This window comes from Bufo gargarizans, chromosome 3 (assembly GCF_014858855.1).
Source record: "Bufo gargarizans isolate SCDJY-AF-19 chromosome 3, ASM1485885v1, whole genome shotgun sequence".
Taxonomy (NCBI): Eukaryota; Metazoa; Chordata; class Amphibia; order Anura; family Bufonidae; genus Bufo; species Bufo gargarizans.
In genome coordinates, this window is record NC_058082.1 from 421,293,030 (window position 1) to 421,312,625 (window position 19,596).

The window sequence follows — 19,596 nt, forward strand, 5'->3', positions numbered from 1 at the left end:
GAACATCTCCTATTGTCCAGATTACGGGGCGAGCCCTTCCGTTCCGCAAAATACGGAATGCACATGGCCAGTCTGCGTTTTGCAGATACACAATTTGCTGACCGCTAAACACCAACGGTGGTGGGCAGGAGCCCTAATACAATAGCAGCAAAGTGAATGAGATCTGTCAAATATTTTCTGTGGGGAAATTTACCTGCCATGTGGCTTTAAAGGGAACCTGTCACCTGAATTTTGTGTATAGAGCTGAGGACATGGGTTGCTAGATGGCCGCTAGCACATCTGCAACATCCAGTCCCCATAGCTCTCTGTGCTTTTATTGTGTAAAAAAATTATAATTTGATACATATGCAAATTAACATAAGTCATGTCTTACTTGTGGGACAAGAGGAGAGTCAATTTTCAAGCTCTGACTCATCTCAGGGCAATTTTCATATGTATCAAATCGTTTTTTACACAATAAAAGCACACAGAGCTATGGGGACTGGGTATTGTGGATGTGCTAGCGGCCATCTAGCAACCCATGTCCTCAGCTCTATACCCAAAATCCTGGTGACAGGTTCCCTTTAAAATAATCCACAGCATGTCGTTTTGGGCACCCTATATATAGTGGTTTTCCCCATAGACTTCAATGGGGATGTTGACAAAACAGAAAATCTGCAACAAAAACCCACATCCAAACCACACAAAAAAAGGTACCAAAACAGTGATAGTGTGGATTTCGTGTGGGTTTGAGGCATATTTCATGCGGATTTTCTGCATACAAACCGACACCATTTTATTTATTATTCAACCAAAAGAAAAGTCTGGCAAAATCAGCGTTTTTACCTATATGGTGTGTTTTAACATCTGAGTTTTCAGTAAAGTAGCACAAAAACCCAAAACAAAAAACTAACACCCACAACCCCATGACTGACACCAGCTTTTGCATGGGTCTCTCACCACATTTTCACCCTCAATAGTAGGCATCATCTTCCCAGAAATCCTGGATGACGTGTTCTTACCATGTACATGTTTATTTGTAGACTATTCCAGGACGTAAGTAACAATAATTTATATCTACTATTTTATGGGGAAAAAATTAGTCCCATGGGAACAAAGGGCCCTCTGCCCATTACCAGGGAGGAGACAATCACATGCATGGGAGAGAAATGGAGTGGAGGACGGCAAAGCCAAAACTCACACAGTAAATCTAAATGCTGACAAGGGCCACACAGACAGGTCACAGGAGAAATATGGCCCACATCAGTCTTAAGTGCCACTACTCCCAGGGCTCCTGCAATAAAAAATGTGTTTTAAGAGTAAAAAGGAAGGGGAGTCTAGAGACTTCATTTTGCAGAGTGGTCAAATACAGTAGGAATATTCCTAAACATTCAGCACTACTTATATAGGTGGAACAAACATCCAAAGGCTAACCCACTTACTCCACACCAAGCATTGTGAAAGTGGCACGTCTGGGCAACTGGACGAACCAAATATCATGGTCTATGGGAAATATTAAAAAGTTGTTACTTGCACTGCAAACCCACTGAAATGTCAGATGCTGCGCGTCGTCTACAGACGTTCCGTTTCCTTTAATAGCCACTCTGTTTTGGCTTCAAAAGCTGCATGAAAACGCCATGTATAAAACAACTCTACCGTGGGTTTTCACGTGGACCCACTCTAGGACTAGGTCTACTGAATGAAGCTAAATCACGGCGTTATGAGGGGTCCACGTGGTAACCATGTCAATGGACCTGTAGATTCTTGCTGCGGTCTTGAAAACTGTGCGGCAAAAGCCCTTAGTCGTGGGGGGCACCGAATCCGCTCTGAAACTTGCACCCAAAATCCTTCATCTGTGCATGGTCCCGTATAGATTTTCATGCAGAAAAAATAATGCAGCATAATACAGTACCAACAGATTTTGTGGTACTGTATTGAAGAAATTGAGATTTGTCGAATGTCATGTAGACTTTGCTTCTTTCCGTGGAGGGTTTTTCCACACAGACTTAAATGGGCTTGTTTGCATAGAACAGAAAATCTGCACCCCAAAAAATAAATACAAAATTTTAACCGCATAAAAAAAAAAAACCTGCAACAAATGGCGCAGATTTATGCGCATTTTTTTAATGCAGTTTTGGTGCAGATTTTACGCATACAGATCTGCACCCTCATGGTCCCTGCACTGCTGTTTTTTTTTTTTTTTTTCTCAACCAGCAAAAAATAAAATAAAAACATAATTACTATAAGTTGCGGACGATTTATCATGGTACATCTGGTGCAGGAATAAACACTTTTTACGGACATTATAACAACTATTGGTTGGCTTAGGCTACTGTCACACTAGCTTTTTTTGCAGATCCATCATGGATCTGCAAAAACACTTCTGTTACCATAATACAACCGCATGCATCAGTCATGAACGGATCTGGTTGTATTAGGTCTTCTATAGCCATGACGGATCAGTCATGAACATCATTGAAAGTCAAGGGGGACGGATCCATTTTTTATTGTGTCAGAAAACGGATCCATCCCCATTGACTTACATTGTGTGCCAGGACGGATCTGTTTGACTCCGCACCACATAGCGGACAGGAAAACGCTGCGGGTAGCGTTTTGGTCTCCGCCTCCAGAGCGAATGGTGACTGAACGGAGGCAAACTGATCCGTTTTGGACCGCTTGTGAGAGCCTTGAACGGATCTCACAAACGGAAAGCCAAAACGCTAGTGTGAAAGGAGCCTTACTGCAAGACAGAATTTTAGTGCAAAGTGGTGCACATACAACACACTTTCTAATAAGCCCTATCCCCTTTTCAAGCATGTTGGAAAAACGTGTAGAAACCATAAGTACCCCAAAATCGCACAAATTTTGGCCAGTTTTTATACAGATTTTAGGTGCAGACAAAATAATAAAAATATAGATCAGTGTGTTTGCCCACTAAAAAACGGCAAGAGCTCAAAAAAAAAAAAAAAAAAAAAACACACACACACGTGTGTCCTACATTTTAAATCTCCCACAGACCTTCACCTTACATCTGGAGCTGGTGTTTTTACCACAAAATATCCACCAAGAATGCAAAAGCCTATGTGTGAACGCACCCTATATCTGGCCCTACACACTTATTTATTTTATGCACTTATATAGCCGTTCTATATTGCGCAGCGCTTTACAGACAATGGGGCTCACAATCTAAGGTCCCTATCAGTATGTCTTTGGAGTGTGGGAGGAAACCGGAGTACCTGAAGGAACCCACACAAACATGGGGAGAACATACAAACCCTTAAGCAGATATTGTGCTTGGTCGGATTCAAACCTAGGACCCCAGCGCAGCAAGGCACCAGTGCCAACCAAATGAGCCACCGTGAATTAGATGAAACCACCATTTTTAATTCCCCACCGACGGCCTATGTCAGGAGTAAGATGGGCAAGGGTCCATTCACACGTCCATATGCGTTTTGCGAATCCGCAAAACACGGACACCGGCAATGCGCGTTCTGCATTTTGCAGACCGCACATCGCCGGCACTCATAGAAAATGCCTTTTCTTGTCCACAATTGCAGACAAGAATAGGACATGTTCTATTTTTTTGAGGATCCGCAAATGCGGATAGCACATTCCGGCCCCATTGAAAATAAATAGGTCTGCACCTGTTCCGCAAAATTGCGGAACGGATGCGGACATGTTAATGGACCCTAAGGCATGTTGGATTTTCAACAGGCCTGATCCTTTTGTTCTCAAGGAAGATAAGCCACCTGGACAGGTTTTGTTCAGCATACATGCACCCTGATCTGAACCCAGCATGCATGTGTTTGGGGGAAGGGGGGAGCCTGAATGTTCCGTCTTATGCCCCAATTACATGTCAGTGTTTGATCAGTGATTTTGAGCCAAAACAAGGTGCGGTTCTAAGCACAGAACAGGGGCAGATCTTTCCCTTATACCTTGTGTCTGTGGAACCTCTTTGGCTCACAATCACTGATGGAAATCACTGACGTGTGGATAAGGCTTTAGGTGTAAGGCCACCTTAAAGTGGTTACACCAAGACACAGGATAAGAGATAAGTGTCTGATCAGCGGGGGTCCAACCACTGGGGCACTCTTCCATCAATGAAGCAGCAGAAACACACGCGAGTCTAGTGCTCCATACAACTCTACAAGGCTGGCGAGGATAGCCAAGTACAAGGGCTCCCACAGAGCTGAATGGAGCAGTGGAGGAAATGCAATGTCGTAAGAAGATTGCTCCAGGATAGATACTTCATGAAGAATTCAAGCAATTACGTCAGGAGTGGAGACCGATCTTTTGGGCCCGTGACGCTCCCTGTGCAAAAGATTTCCCATTATGGACACTGCTCATTTCTTAGGAGGACACAGCATTATCACAATTTATAATGCTGTGTGTCTCTGCCTGCCCTTACTTCTACAGAATTAAAATACACAGCATTATGCCAGTACAATTCAGTAGATGCAAGCGATGCAGATGCAGTGTCTATAACGGGAAATCAAGCTCACACACAGAGCACGATTTCCGCAAGCTCATTTGAAAGAAGACCAAGTGATTTCCATAAGTGATTCAGAGCCAAAACCAGTTGCTTTCCATTATGCCTTATCTCTGTGTAGCGTCCACTCCTGGTTTTGGCTCACAATCACTGAGGCCTCATGCACGCGACCATTGTGCAGCCGGGACATTGTGCACTTGATTGTGATCCGCCTGCACTGCAAAAATAAAAATAAAAAAATAACACAATATTTTTTTGCAGTGCAGAGGCACGGACAGAAAACCCACAGAAGCACTGTGTACTGCTTCCGTGTCTTCATCCGCACCGAAGCTCCGGATTGCGGAACCATTCAAGTGAATAGGTCCACATCCGTGATGCGGGGAGCACATGGTCGGTACCCGCATATTGCGGACCCGCTGTTTGTGGGCCGCAATAGGGCACAGCCGTCTGCATGAGGCCTGACAGGAATCACCGATTAAACAATGAATGTGAACGTGGCCGTAGACAGTTTTAGAACCAAATTTTAGTTTCTGGGTTTGAACAAAAATATACTACATTCACTGACAACAAGCAGAAGCCATGAAAATGTGAATAAGTACAGGTATATAACAGGTTATTTGGGTAAAACCTTAACAACTGCATCTAAGAACAGTGCTGGAACACAGCCACTGAAGCCGAACAAACATTAGTATATTTTAGGAGGATTAGTATGGCATTCTTCTGCATGAAAAGGGTTATTTTTCCCATTCCTGCATAGAAAAGGACTGTGTGTAGAACACCGCAGAATATAAAAGGGGCTTTCTGAGACTTTACTACTTATGGCCTAAGCTCTGGATAGGTCATCAGTAACTGATTGGTGGGGGTTTGACACATGGGACACCCGCTGATCAGCTGTTTGAGAGGCACTGGTGCTCGCAGTAGGGTCACGGCATTCTCACAGCTTAGTCTAGACCATGTGACGTCACTTTCATTGGTCACATGACCTAGGCACTGTGCTTGGTGGGCTGAGAGAAGGCCATGGCGCTACTGTGAGGACAACTGCCTACTCAAACAGCTGATCAGAACGAGATCCCGGGTGTCTAACCCCCAGCGATCAGATACTAATGACCTATCCTCTGGATAATATGTACATCAGTAGAGAAGTCTCAGAAAACCCTTTAAAATACCTGCAGTGCAGTTTAGCGGTAAGTGATCACTGCAATCTAAAGGAAGTGAAGGTCCTGGCATAGTACATTAATTTCCCATCGCAAGGAGGGGGATGTTCTACATCTTTCCATTTCTAACAGAAGAAAACTCTTGGTAAAGCCACATAACTTCATGAGACTGGATACCTACCTGAAGCAACTGATGAGGCAGAGTCACCTCTAACTCTGCCAGCCTGTGTGCAGGGTCCTCCTCGTCCTCTGGCACCTCCAAGTCTTCATCAGGAATGGTATGCCACTTGCCCTGATGGGCTACTAGCTGATGAACTAGTTCATACTGGTCCGGTAATGACAAGCTCACCAGCGTCTGTTGCCCATGCCTAAAACGGATGCGCCTCCTCTTGCAGGTTTCGGGGTTGCAACACACGCCAACTGGTAAAAGGTGATCCCCTAAAAGTGCATTAACCATTCGGCTTCTAGCAGCACAGTTCTGTCCCAGGACAAACAGACATGGCCGACAGCGAACAATCACCTTCAAGTAGTCTTCTTCTTGTCGTGAAAAACTGATGCAATTCAGCTGACCTGCGAGCGAGAAGAAATGTTACTATGGACGAAGAATTAGAGAAAGCACAAAAATTTCTAAATCACGCCAACATTTTAAGAGGCAATCAATTTCTGCCCGCACAGTGGATTTTTCCACCTCGATCTCTCCATACACACCATGTAACCCTTTACCAAGTACCAGCAGTCAAACAATGGGAACCTTCAGCGCTGATCCAGCTAAAATGACTTGTCACTTCATTCTGACCCATCCCTAATGTAATATGAAGAAAACTGGAACAACAAGTTATCACAGGGGAAAGCCTGTGTCTGCCGTTATCAGTAAAAAAAAAAAAAAAAAAAAAAAAAAAAAAAAAAAGCTGAATCAGAAAGAGCCCACACAAAAATGAAACCATTATATAAAATGCTGCATACCAAAACTTAATGGAGGTGCTTAGAAAACCTTGAAAAAAAAAAAAAAATCCAGTTAAAGGGGTTGGCCCATATGGGACATTGACATTAATTTGAGATCACTAGGATATGCCATCAGATAGCTGAAGGTCCAAGCGACTTGAAATCAATGCACCAGATAGGAATGCCCCTTTAAATGGATTGTCCCCCCTTCAGCATGTAGCGAAAGTTAATACAAGGCACTTACTAATGTATTGTGATTGTCCATATTGCTTCCTTTGCTGGCTGGCTTCATTTTTCTATCACATTAAACATTGCTTGTTTCCATGGTTACAACCACCCTGCAATTCAGTAGTAGTGGTTGTACTTGAACACAATAGGAAAAAGCGCCAGCCTCTCTGGTGGCTGGGACCGTGGGAGCCCCCATAGGCTGGTGCTTTTTCCTAGAGTGTGCAAGCACGGCCACCGCTGCTGGATTGCAGGGTGGTCAGAACCATGGAAATGAGCTGTGTATTTTGCGATGGAAAAATGAATCCAGCCAGCAAAGGAAGCAATATGGACAATCACAATACATTAGCAAGTGCCTTGTATTAACTTCTGCTGCATAATAAATGCTATTTGCTGAAGTGAGACAAACGTAGCAAATTCACTTATATAATTTGTTTGCGATTCGTTTACTGGTAAAAGCAGAATTGCGCTATGGATTCCGTTACCACGGACTATAACGCAGTTCTATGACTGAATGCATAACAGAATGCCTGTAGGAGGCATTCCATCATAGTAGAAGTCTATGGCTGCAAAACGGATCCGTCCCGTTTCCTTTATGAGGGAGAGGTCTCAGGACGACAGGCCCGCGTTTGGGTTGGTACACACAGCTTCATAGAGCACTATGATGCAGCTCATGTTTTTAAGCCAGACACACTGCATCACAGGGAATTATGATGCTTCCAGCTCCTGCTCACCCGCAGGTCTGTTGGCCCGTAATTAAATGCTGTCAGTACAGGACAGTAGACCCGAGGTCGGGCTGGAAATCACCGCACCATAGATCTCTATGATAATGCGTTTGGATCACATAAGCAGCAGTCGGTCACAAAAATGTGGCCGCTTTGGTGGCACGGCAAAGGAATATTTGCAGCCAGGTTCCACAACAGAAAACGTATCACTGATGGTCCCAGCAGTAGGAGATCCCTTTACCAGCTTATTACTGCGTGACCCTTATAAATGGGTTGTCCAGAAACACTGTGGGGGTAATTTACTGAACAGGAGGGTGGTCACTCCAGTAAGGGATGCTATACAAAAAGTGGAGTAACATCTCTAGACAAAAAGAAAAGTCTTGGCAACATTTTGATACGTCAGAGACATATGACAAGGTTGATCTATGGTGGTCTGAGCACTGAGACCCATACTAATCTCTGGAACCACTAGAGAGAAGCACTTCTATATTACACTCCTCACTGCAGAGGATGGAAGCGAGACATGCCCACAGACTTTCAATTGAGCGAGGAGAGAGAGCGTGAGGTGTGCGCTTCTCTCCTTGTTCTAGCGATCGCTGGGGGTCTCTGAGGTATCAAAAGCCAAATTTATCACACAATATGTGACCTTTGATAACTGTAGCACAAACTAGGGGATACAAGGCAGACTCCAGCAAAATTGACTTAAAAATTTCCCTTGATGACAAATTCCCCCCTGAGGAATGGGCGGGTAAGGGGTTATACAGCCTTACTAGAGTCACATGCCAGCCAGCAGCATTAAGAATTAGGCCAACAAATTTGTTGCTGAACATGAGTTGGAACAATTAAGAAAAAATGTGAAAGTGAAAAACTGCTCATAATCAAACCATGAATGCCTGTTATTTTAATACGGATTAACCCTATGTAAGAGAGCTAAGAGCAACAGTCAGCGCGCTGCAATCTGTCAGATAACATGGCCGCTGTACAGGCACCGAGGGCCTCAGAAAAGCACACTGCCCACATGACAACTTTCATTTTACCACAGAAAATTTCAGAATGAAAGATATGATTTGACTGGTTGCACTAACTTTCTTAAAGGGTTTCTACCACCAGAAGTACTATTATGTAGCTGACTGACATTAGCGATGCGCCCATGTCAGCAGTACATAACAGTATGTTTCTAATGTTAGTCCCTGCAGCCGTTTTTGTTAAAAATGCACTTTTATTATATGCTAATGAGCCTCTAGGTGCTATATGGGCGTACAATCAGTACCTAGAGGCTCCGTCCACTCACCCTGTATTCCGCCCAGGTCCTGTGTTGTGCCCGCCCAGCTCCTCTTGATTGATGCCACTGTTCCCTGCATCGTTGGCGAAATCCCACGCCTGTACCGTTCACTTCGGTCTTCGGTGCAGGCGCAGTGAGTGAATGATGCGATCCTGGTGCCAGCTTCCTCACTGTGACGTAGTCGGCGCAGGCGCTGTGAGGAAGCCGGCACCAGGATCGCATCACTCACTGCGCCTGCGCCGAAGACCGAAGTGAACGGTACAGGCGTGGGATTTCGCCAACGATGCAGGGAACAGTGGCATCAATCAAGAGGAGCTGGGCGGGCACAACACAGGACCTGGGCGGAATACAGGGTGAGTGGACGGAGCCTCTAGGTGCCGATTGTACGCCCATATAGCACCTAGAGGCTCATTAGCATATAATAAAAGTGCATTTTTAACAAAAACGGCTGCAGGGACTAACATTAGAAACATACTGTTATGTAGTGCTGACATGGGCGCATCGCTAATGTCAGTCAGCTACATAACAGTATTTCTGGTGGTAGAAACCCTTTAACAGCACTTTTTAGTCCTCAAGCTCATAGATTTAGCATTTGGTTTATTACACAAATGGACTTTTAACCTGAGCGTCTATATAGGTTAAATATTGCAGACTAGGCCCTCGAGCGCGCCCTGAGGAGCAAATGACTAAACTCCATTGGTGTCTATTGTCATTCACTCCACGTAGTGTACTTAAGGGCCTTATCCGCAATACTTGTCCCATCTGCAAATAACTGGCTTTCATCCGGCACTAGTTTGCTAGATTTAGCAAGATGCCATCCTATGTAATGACACGGTGTAAAGTCCATTTCAGGAGGTTTTTTTTAGTGTCCACTAGTTTCTACATCATACAATGCACCTGCCTCAAAATCAAAACAGCCTCCCATTAATTTCAATGGGAAGTAGCAACTGTAAAAGAGGTGTGGAAAAAAGCAGCAGCATGCCCCATCTTGGGGTAGAATCAATGCGAAGCGTTAAAAAACAGCTCCATGCAAGTCCATGCGTTATTTGTGCGTTTCCTGCACTTTTTTGGCACAGATCCACACCAAAAACCTCACGCTGAAAATGCAGCTTTGTATTGAAGTGAACAACCTTAAAAAGATGTTAAAAATAAAAATAAAACACGACGTGCAAAATAATTAAAACAAACAGATTCTGCACTGTAAACCAGTGGTGTGAACTGGCCCAAAAAGTACATTTATTAGGCTACTTTCACACTAGCGTTCGGGTTTCCGTTCGTGAGCTCCGTTTGAAGGAGCTCACGAGCGGACCCGAACGCAGCCGTCCAGCCCTGATGCAGTCTGAATGGAGGCGGATCCGCTCAGACTGCATCAGTCTGGTGGCGTTCAGCCTCCGCTCCGCTCGCCTCCGCACGGACAGGCGGACAGCTGAACGCTGCTTGCAGCGTTCGGGTGTCCGCCTGGCCGTTCGGAGGCGTGCGGATCCGTCCAGACTTTCAATGTAAGTCAATGGGGACGGATCCGTTTGAAGATGCCACAATGTGGCTCAATCTTCAAGCGGATCCGTCCCCCATTGACTTTACATTGAAAGTCTGGACGGATCCGTACTAGGCTATTTTCACACTTAGCTTTTTTTTGCTAAAATAATGCAGACGGATCCGTACTGAACGGAGCCTCCGTCTGCATTATTATGATCGGATCCGTTCAGAACGGATCCGATCGAACGCTAGCCGAACGCTAGTGTGAAAGTAGCCTTAAAGGGAATCTGTCATCAGTTTTATGCTGATCTCACTGAGGGAAGCATAAAGTAGTGACAGAAATGCCGATGTCAGCGGTGTGCCATTCATGAGCTAAAAGTAAGTGGTTGCTGAGAACCAGCATCATAATCATTACAGCCCAGGCCTTGAGAAGAGTCCAATCTACCTGAGAAGAGTCCTGGTTATTCATCATCTCCTGCTCTCTCACCATCTGCTGATGATTGGCCGTTCTCTCCTAGATAGAAAGGGAGAAAACTAGGTAGGAGACTGTCAGTCATCAGCAGGTGGCAGGAGAGCAGGAATTCATGAATAACCAGGACTCTTCTCAGGTGGCCGTGACTCTTTTCCAGGCCCAGTCTGCAATGATTGTCATGTTGGTTCTTGGCAACCACTTTTAAATGACAGTCTCTGCTTTATGCTGTCGTTAGTACAGACACCATATAGTTGATGACAGGTTCCCCTTAAACAGGCCCAATGCTCATAATTAGCTGTACATATCCATGCACAGGTCTTCTAATGTGCATTAAAAACATAAGTATCCCCCCTGTCCACATTATGAATACAGTAAACTCATGTTTTATAACCTGAAGTAATCGCTTTTCTTTCTGCCCAAGGGGCGGGGTTTCAGCTCCACTTGCGCCCAGCCAGCCTCACCCCAACCGCCGTTTTGAAGCGCCGCCCAGCTCATCAATATTCACTTCGCTGGGCGGCTTCTGCTGTCCCCGACCTTCCGAGATCCGGCGCATGCCCAATAGAAAGCTATGGGCATCGGACTCGCTTTCAGCTTCTGTGCATACACCCGGCACCCATAGCTTTCTATTGGGCATGCGCCGGATCTCGGAAGGTCGGGGACAGCAGAAGCCACCTAGCAAAGTGAATATTGATGAGCTGGGGGCGGCACTTCAAAACGGCGGTTGCGGGGCGGCTGGCAGGGCGCAAGTGGAGCTAAAACCCCACCCCTTGGGCAGAAAAAAAAGCGATTACTTCAGGTTATAAAACATGAGTTTACTGTATTCATACTGTGGACAGGGGTTATACTTATATGTTTTTAATGCACATTAGAAGACCTGTGCATACATATATACAGCTAATTATGGTTATTGGGCCTGTCAGTGTCCCTTTGAGCCTCAATGAGCCGATAACGATTGTTAGACAGGGGCTTATCTTCTGTAGTTGAATAAATTCCACACTTCTCCGGTCTTAAAATATAACCCAAAATAAAAAAAGTCTAGGGATGCTATCCACACAAGAACCCAACACCCAAATAATATAGTCTTTGTCTACATGTTGTCATAAATAGATAAGGCGGCCCCGGGGTTACTCCATGTGATCATAACTCGTTCCTTTAAACACTCCAAGGGCACAAGGCGTGACGCCGCAGACACCGCTGCCCAAGATAACCTTCCTCATGCATACCCCCAGGTCCAGATAAACACTACATCCTGTAGTTTCTAACAAGTTCTCTCTTGCCAGCATATGGGAAAGCAGGCCTGCATGGTCAAACAATTCCAGAGAATCCGGAAAGTACAATTCCTTTTAATGAGTAGGTGCCAAAATCAGCAGAGGTCATGGAAAACGCGCTGTTTTTCACCAAATAGAAGGATTCAAACAAGAGAATGATGATAGAAGTGGCAAGTTAGAGAACAAGCAATGCCCTCACACAAACGCCAGGTCCGCTCCAGGGGGGATTACCGGGTCACTGCCCGTCTCTGTCAAAGTGCAGAGGGCACAGCAGTTGCAGAGAGAGCAGAGCCTCTAGGTGTACAGCAACGCCCCTGTTGCTCTTAGATGCTCATTTGCATATATTAAAACAATTTTTTTTTCCTCAGCATTTGAGCATTGCACCAACACACATGCCTTCAGCTGCCATGTGTCCGTACACTTATGGTACGTCAGAAAGATCAATATAATACAGGTCCTTCTAAAAAAAAATTGTATATTGTGATAAAGGTCATTATTTCCTGTAATGTACTGATAAACATTAGTCTTTCATATATTTTAGATTCATTACACACCAACTGAAGTAGTTCAAGCCTTTTATTGTTTTAATATTGATGATTTTGGCATGCAGCTCATGAAAACCCAAATTTCCTATCTAAAAAAACTAGCATATTTCATCCGACCAATAAAAGAAAAGTGTTTTTAATACAAAAAAAAAGTCAACCTTCAAATAATTATGTTCAGTTCTGCACTCAATACTTGGTCGGGAATCCTTTTGCGGAAATGACTGCTTCAATGCGGCGTGGCATGGAGGCAATCAGCCTGTGGCACTGCTGAGGTGTTATGGAGGCCCAGGATGCTTCCATAGCTGCCTTAAGCTCATCCAGAGTGTTGGGTCTTGCGTCTCTCAACTTTCTCTTCCCAATATCCCACAGATTCTCTATGGGGTTCAGGTCAGGAGAGTTGGCAGGCCAATTGAGCACAGTAATACCATGGTCAGTAAACCATTTACCAGTGGTTTTGGCACTGTGAGCAGGTGCCAGGTCATGCTGAAAAATGAAATCTTCATCTCCATAAAGCTTTTCAGCAGATGGAAGCATGAAGTGCTCCAAAATCTCCTGATAGCTAGCTGCATTGACCCTGCCCTTGATAAAACACAGTGGACCAACACCAGCAGCTGACATGGCACCCCAGACCATCACTGACTGTGGGTACTTGACACTGGACTTCAGGCATTTTGGCATTTCCCTCTCCCCAGTCTTCCTCCAGACTCTGGCACCTTGATTTCCGAATGACATGCAAAATTTGCTCATCCGAAAAAAGTACTTTGGACCACTGAGCAACAGTCCAGTGCTGCTTCTCTGTAGCCCACGTCAGGCGCTTCTGCTGCTGTTTCTGGTTCAAAAGTGGCTTGACCTGGGGAATGTGGCACCTGTAGCCCATTTCCTGCACACGCCTGTACACGGTGGCTCTGGATGTTTCTACTCCAGACTCAGTCCACTGCTTCCGCAGGTCCCCCAAGGTCTGGAATCGGTCCTTCTCCACAATCTTCCTCAGGGTCCGGTCACCTCTTCTCGTTGTGCAGCGTTTTCTGCCACACGTTTTCCTTCCCACAGACTTCCCACTGAGGTGCCTTGATACAGCACTCTGGGAACAGCCTATTCGTTCAGAAATTTATTTGTGTCTTACCCTCTTGCTTGAGGGTGTCAATGATGGCCTTCTGGACAGCAGTCAGGTCGGCAGTCTTACCCATGATTGCGGTTTTGAGTAATGAACCAGGCTGGGAGTTTTTAAAAGCCTCAGGAATCTTTTGCAGGTGTTTAGAGTTAATTAGTTGATTCAGATGATTAGGTTAATAGCTCGTTTAGAGAACCTTTTCATGATATGCTAATTTTTTTAGATAGGAATTTGGGGTTTTCATGAGCTGTATGCCAAAATCATCAATATTAAAACAATAAAAGGCTTGAACTACTTCAGTTGTGTGTAATGAATCTAAAATATATGAAAGTCTAATGTTTATCAGTACATTACAGAAAGTAATGAACTTTATCACAATATGCAAAAAATTTTAGAAGGACCTGTATATAACTTCCCAGCTCTGTACTAGAACCAATGATTATAACTATGTAAAACAATCTTTTCAACTGAAAATGGTCTCCCCATAACTAATTAATATGCTAATTTCAGGGACCGCTTTAGATTGGACAAATGCAGTGTTTTTGTACTACGAGGAGAGAGATATAGATAGAGATTATAATATATATATATATATATATATATATATATATATATATATATATATATATATATATATATATATATATATATATATATATATATATATATTTTGGATCTGAAAAAGCCAAATCCAGTGCGGGGGATTAGATAAATTGCAACCTAACAATAAAAAAAAGGATAATTACCACAGGACAGGGCGATTGGTGGGGGGGGGGGGGGGTTGACCAATGGGCGCCGGGCGCCGCCCCCCCCCGATCAATAGAACAGGAGTCCATGTTCCCCTGTTTGAATGGAGCAGTGGACTCATGTACACGTGCTGCTGCTCCATCAAACTCTGTGGCTGACTATAGCTGAGTACAAGCACAGTGACAAAGCTCAATGGGTTCCACCGATACAAACAGGAGAACACATGCCCCCCTCCATTCTAGTGACCAGCTGGGGCCTCAGCGGTCAGACCACAGCTCGACAGACACTTCTCTCCTACCCTGTGAATAGAGAATAAATAGAGAATAAAGATTGCCGGGCTGATTATAGGAAACAAGTGTTCCTGTGAACGCCAATTCCAAACAATCTGCCCCCGATCACCCGATGAACAAGCAAAACACTCACTCAATTGGGTGATCCTTCCATTCTTGCAGGTACATCAATAATAGTTTCTAGGCAGCAGAAAAGTGCAGCTCTACGAAGAGCAACCACAATAGCCATCGCTCATCCACATACTGTGGAGGAGATCTCAGCATGGAAATGCAGCAGTCTCCTTCACTGAACAAGCAGCCAACTGGCAGGAAGGAATGCTTCCTTCCCGATAATCGGCTGCTCCTTGGCCAGTGTAAACGTAACAGCGCAACTCTTTTAAAGGGTGGCTCGAGGAACCACTATAACTATCATATGTAGGCGTTTGACCTCTGAGGCCTCCAACAGGCCAAACCACTGATTCAGTGCTACACCTCCTTCACATTGTAGAGGACTTGTTTTTCTTGCCCTAACCTGGATGAAATCAGTGCCATTAAAATGGACAAAAACGGTGCACTCCGAAACCCACGTCCCACCTTAATGTGGAAAACATAACATTTTGGAGGTACATTCAACCAGGGCTGTGGAGTCGGTAGATAAATGGTCCAACTCAGACTCCTCCGTTTTTGGTACTTCCGACTCCTCTGTATTTAATATGCGAATGTCATTACCACAGAACTACTGGCTGGGAAGCTGCTGCCTTCTCCTTTGTGTGCTGATCTTCTGCTGCAGATCGGGCAGTGGGGGGATCCAGGACGGGGCATTTATTGTAAAACCTGATTTCCCTAGTAGAATCCCATAGTCATGTTTAAAGTTTAAGCTAACAATCGAGTTTACAGGTTTTTATAGCCTTAGCTGAATGACAGCAGTTTTTCAAATGGTTTACAGCTTCAATCTTGGGCTATTGACCATCCATTGCCTTCACTTATACAAGTGCCTAGTCCTGCAAAAAACATATTCACTTAATCAGTTATCAGTAAGAGGCAAGGTTAACCATGGGCGTTGCGTTCCCTGTAACAGCGGAACACAACACCATGGAAAGTATAAGTATTGCCGCTCCTTAACTGTGCGTTGCGTGCCATATAGTGAAGCATATGAAAAGCTTCTTCATGGTCACTTATCGTGTTCGTTTTGCGATGACATGATGCATTGGCCTTTATTCTTACAGTAGAGAAGTACCGTATTTTTCGCAAAAGTGGGGGAAAAATAGCAGTGCGTCTTATGGGGGCGAATGCTGCGACCGTCCGGTGAATAGGCTGAGTGGGAGGAGGGGCTGGGGGCGGAATCTGTTTCTGTAATGGCAGCAGGGCCCGGTGCAGTCACTGTATTCTACTACACTGGGCCCCGCTCACTGTAGTATACGGTAATCATATCTAACTTGTGGGTATTGTTAAAGTATTCCAATCATCTTAAAAACTTCTTGGCAGTCAGGAGGCCAGGCGGGCGCTCGTAGCGTAGCTCACTACGTCACGCGCCTGCTCCGCCCACTTTATGAATGAAGCAGGCACCGGGCCCCGCTGCCATTACAGAAACACTGTTATATGGGGGGCGGGGGGGGATCTGTGGATGACACATAAGATAAGATGCTATATATGTGTCATCCACAGATGCCCCCACAATGATCCCCCATAACGGTGCCCCCACAGATGCCCCCATTAGGTCAAAACATTTTTTTTCTTATTTTCCTCCTCAAAAACCTAGGTGCGTCTTATGGGCAGGTGCATCTTATAGGGCGAAAAATACGGTAATTAATTATAACTTTTAGTGAATTGGGACATTTAAACTTGCTTTTTTATATTTTTATTCCAATTTAAATCTAGTAGGAGTCTGAGTATTTTTTGCCGACTCCAGGTACCCAAAATTGCCTCCGACTCCAACTCCTTGACACCGACTCCACAGCCCTGCATTCAACGACTGATTTTTCTGTCTCCCCTTAATACCATGTAAATATAACCCAAGTTAAGGGGATACATTGACAATTATCGGGAACAGTTTATTCTCCATAACTACCTGATTATTGATCCAAGGGAAGAGCAATCATCTTCGTGGTATGGGAATAAACGATTGCTATTGTGATCATTTATCCTCATACAAATTCATTGTTCGTAGAACATTTTGGTTTACAGAGGGCGGTATGCTGCCGGCAAACAAAGATTTTATGTGCCGCATAAAAGATGTAATCACTACGCGATTGGTGGCATCTTTAAACAGGGCAATTATGGGGAATGAGCATTCGTTTGAACACTCGCTTCCAATATTTTCTCCGAGCCCTGGCTCGTGTAAGAGGGCTGTGATTCTGTACAGTGGTGCTCCCATCTTCCCGGAGAAGCAAGGAAATGCAGCCAACCTCATTGAATTGAAAAGGACTATAGTAGATCTCCCTAAACAATGGGTGGTCGGGTGCCCTTGTCAGACCCCAGTTATCAGAGATGAAATATGCCATGCCACCACTTTATAAGATGGGACTACCCCTTTAATTACACTCCACACACTCTAAAAGTAGGTCTAAAAAAATAAAAATAAACCCACTTCTACAAGTGCACGTAACTGCTGCTAAATGTCAAACTTCACCAACTTACAAGATTCTACGCCAAGCTCTCAAGTTCCACACGCCACTGTGAGAAGTGCAGCCAGAAATGTCCGGCTCAACTCTAGAAACTACCCGAGCAGCAAGAGATGCAAATGATTAAACACAAGACCACATGAAGAACACTTACATTATCACAGGACTAAGGCCTCATGTACACGACCATTGTGTGTTTTGCGGTCCGCAAAACACGGATGTCATCTGTGTGCGTTCTGCAATTTGCCTTAGACTTTTCCTGCCATTCATCAGCGCAGGGCGCACTATGGACAGCACAGGCAGGGCACTCTATGTAGGCCGGCTATTATAGCTAAAGGATAAAGTACATGGAAGATACTATACTGGGCACTCTGTCTATAAAAAGGTTCACCATTACTGGTCTATAGTGTCATACAAAAATCCAACTTGGAAGGATTCTTATGAGACTCATGTCGCATGTCAGAGCCCGACACCATGACTGTCATTCTAAAAAGTGTGTGATCATTTGTCGCAGTAATTTTGACAAATGTAGCCTTCGGCTACATGCACACGACAGCGCTGCGTTTTGCGGTCCGCAAATTACAACTGCCACCCGCGTCTGCGTTGAAGTAAATGGGTCTGCATCTGAGCCGCAAAAAAAATGCAACTCGGATGCGGACCAAAACAACGGCCTTAGGCCTCATGTACACGACCGTTGTTTTGGTCTGCATCCAGGCTGCATTTTTTGCAGCTTGGATGGGGACCGCAAAAGATGCAGACAGCACCCATTCAGTTCTGTGGCCCCCGCATGTCCTGAGGACAAGAATAGGCATTTCTATAATGGGTGGCCAGTTCTGCTTGGAGTGGCATCTGTGTTTTGCGGATCCGTAAATTGCAGACAGCAAAACACGGTGCAATTATGTGCATGTGGCCTTCCTACACCAACTCTTTATACCGGACAGCAGTGAATGGGAGCCATGCAAACAATGCAGCACAGAAGGCTAGAACAGAGAGCCCCCTGACATGAACAGAGAAGGAGGTCAGGCATGTGCACTGATGTTCCATTTAACTCGGGGGGTGGGGGGCCTGCGAAGAGGTAAGTGGTCCCCATTCTCATGATGGGCAGGAGCCCCAGCGGTGTGACCCCCACCGATCTAATAGTCATCCCCATCTTGGATAAGGTAGGGGATAACTTATCACAACCGGAGTACCCCTTTAACGGTGCTCCTACCAAACCAAGGGTTAGGCCTCACGCACACGACCGTGCGTTTTTTTGCAGCCCATTGTAGAAATGCCTATTCTTGTCAGCAAAACGGACAAGAATAGGACATGCTTTTTTTTTTTTTTTTGCGCGGCCTCGGAACGGAGCAATGGATGCGGACAGCACACGGAGTGAGGTCAGCATTTTTTGCGGCCTCGTTGAAGTGAATGGGTCCGCATCCGAGCCGCAGTTATGCGGACCTGAAAAACGGTTGTGTGTATGAGGCCTTATTCAGGTTATTCCTATCTTGGTCATGAAGGAAAACCTGACAGATCTCTGGATGTCTCATGCCCAATTCAAGAATTCTGGAGCATCTTTTCTTACAACTCTGCATTGTGCCATTCCTGTTATTCCTATTAGAAAGGTATGAAAATATTGACAATTGCGTGTTACCTGTTGGGTAGAGTGTTCCTACACACCGACACTATCCAATCAGTGCTGCCAGTGTCCGACTGTGTAGAGACTCACCCTTTTTGAAAGTTGAACGGTAACGCACAGTTGTTAATTTTCTTACACATTTCTAGGAGGTATAACAGAGGAACATTACAGAGTTGTAAGAAAAGATGCGTCAGAATAGCCATCTGAAGAAGAGTACAAGTCCTGAGACCGGACAGGTCCTCTTATCAATACTTAGATCCACATGCTTAGTAAGCACCATTACGTATGCTACCTCATGGGAAATTGTAGTGAAAGAATATGGAAATCCACATGCAAATATGTGCACATTTTTACAGTTTTCTGGCAGGTCATGACCTGGCAAACAAGGATCCAGCAACGTCAGACTGCTTCTTCTGCCCGAGGGAACCATGCTGATCTCACCGGCTTGTGTGCACTCTTCGCATGTTTATGTAAAAGTCAGGTGTGAAGCCTAAAGTAATGGTATTACTGAAAGTTTGACACATCTCTTCTTAGGACAAAGTCCCAACTTAGGCAATAAACCCCCACCCAATTTTTTTTTTTAAAATGAATAAGGCCACGTTCACAGTCCACATCCATCCGTGTTTCATCCATGAAGATATTCGGGAAGGATCAGCATTTGTTCCAAGTGTCT

The 19,596-nt window shown here is 44.8% G+C and overlaps 1 protein-coding gene across 1 annotated transcript in view; it reads right to left on the reverse strand.

The window, feature by feature from the left end:
• The window catches only part of DSTYK (dual serine/threonine and tyrosine protein kinase), a 91,034-nt gene that overhangs the window by 51,861 nt on the left and 19,577 nt on the right, over positions 1-19,596 (reverse strand). The window contains exon 2 of the mRNA XM_044288416.1: positions 5,804-6,192. Within this exon, the coding sequence (XP_044144351.1) occupies positions 5,804-6,192 (389 nt within the window). The remainder of the gene's footprint in view (positions 1-5,803; positions 6,193-19,596) is intronic.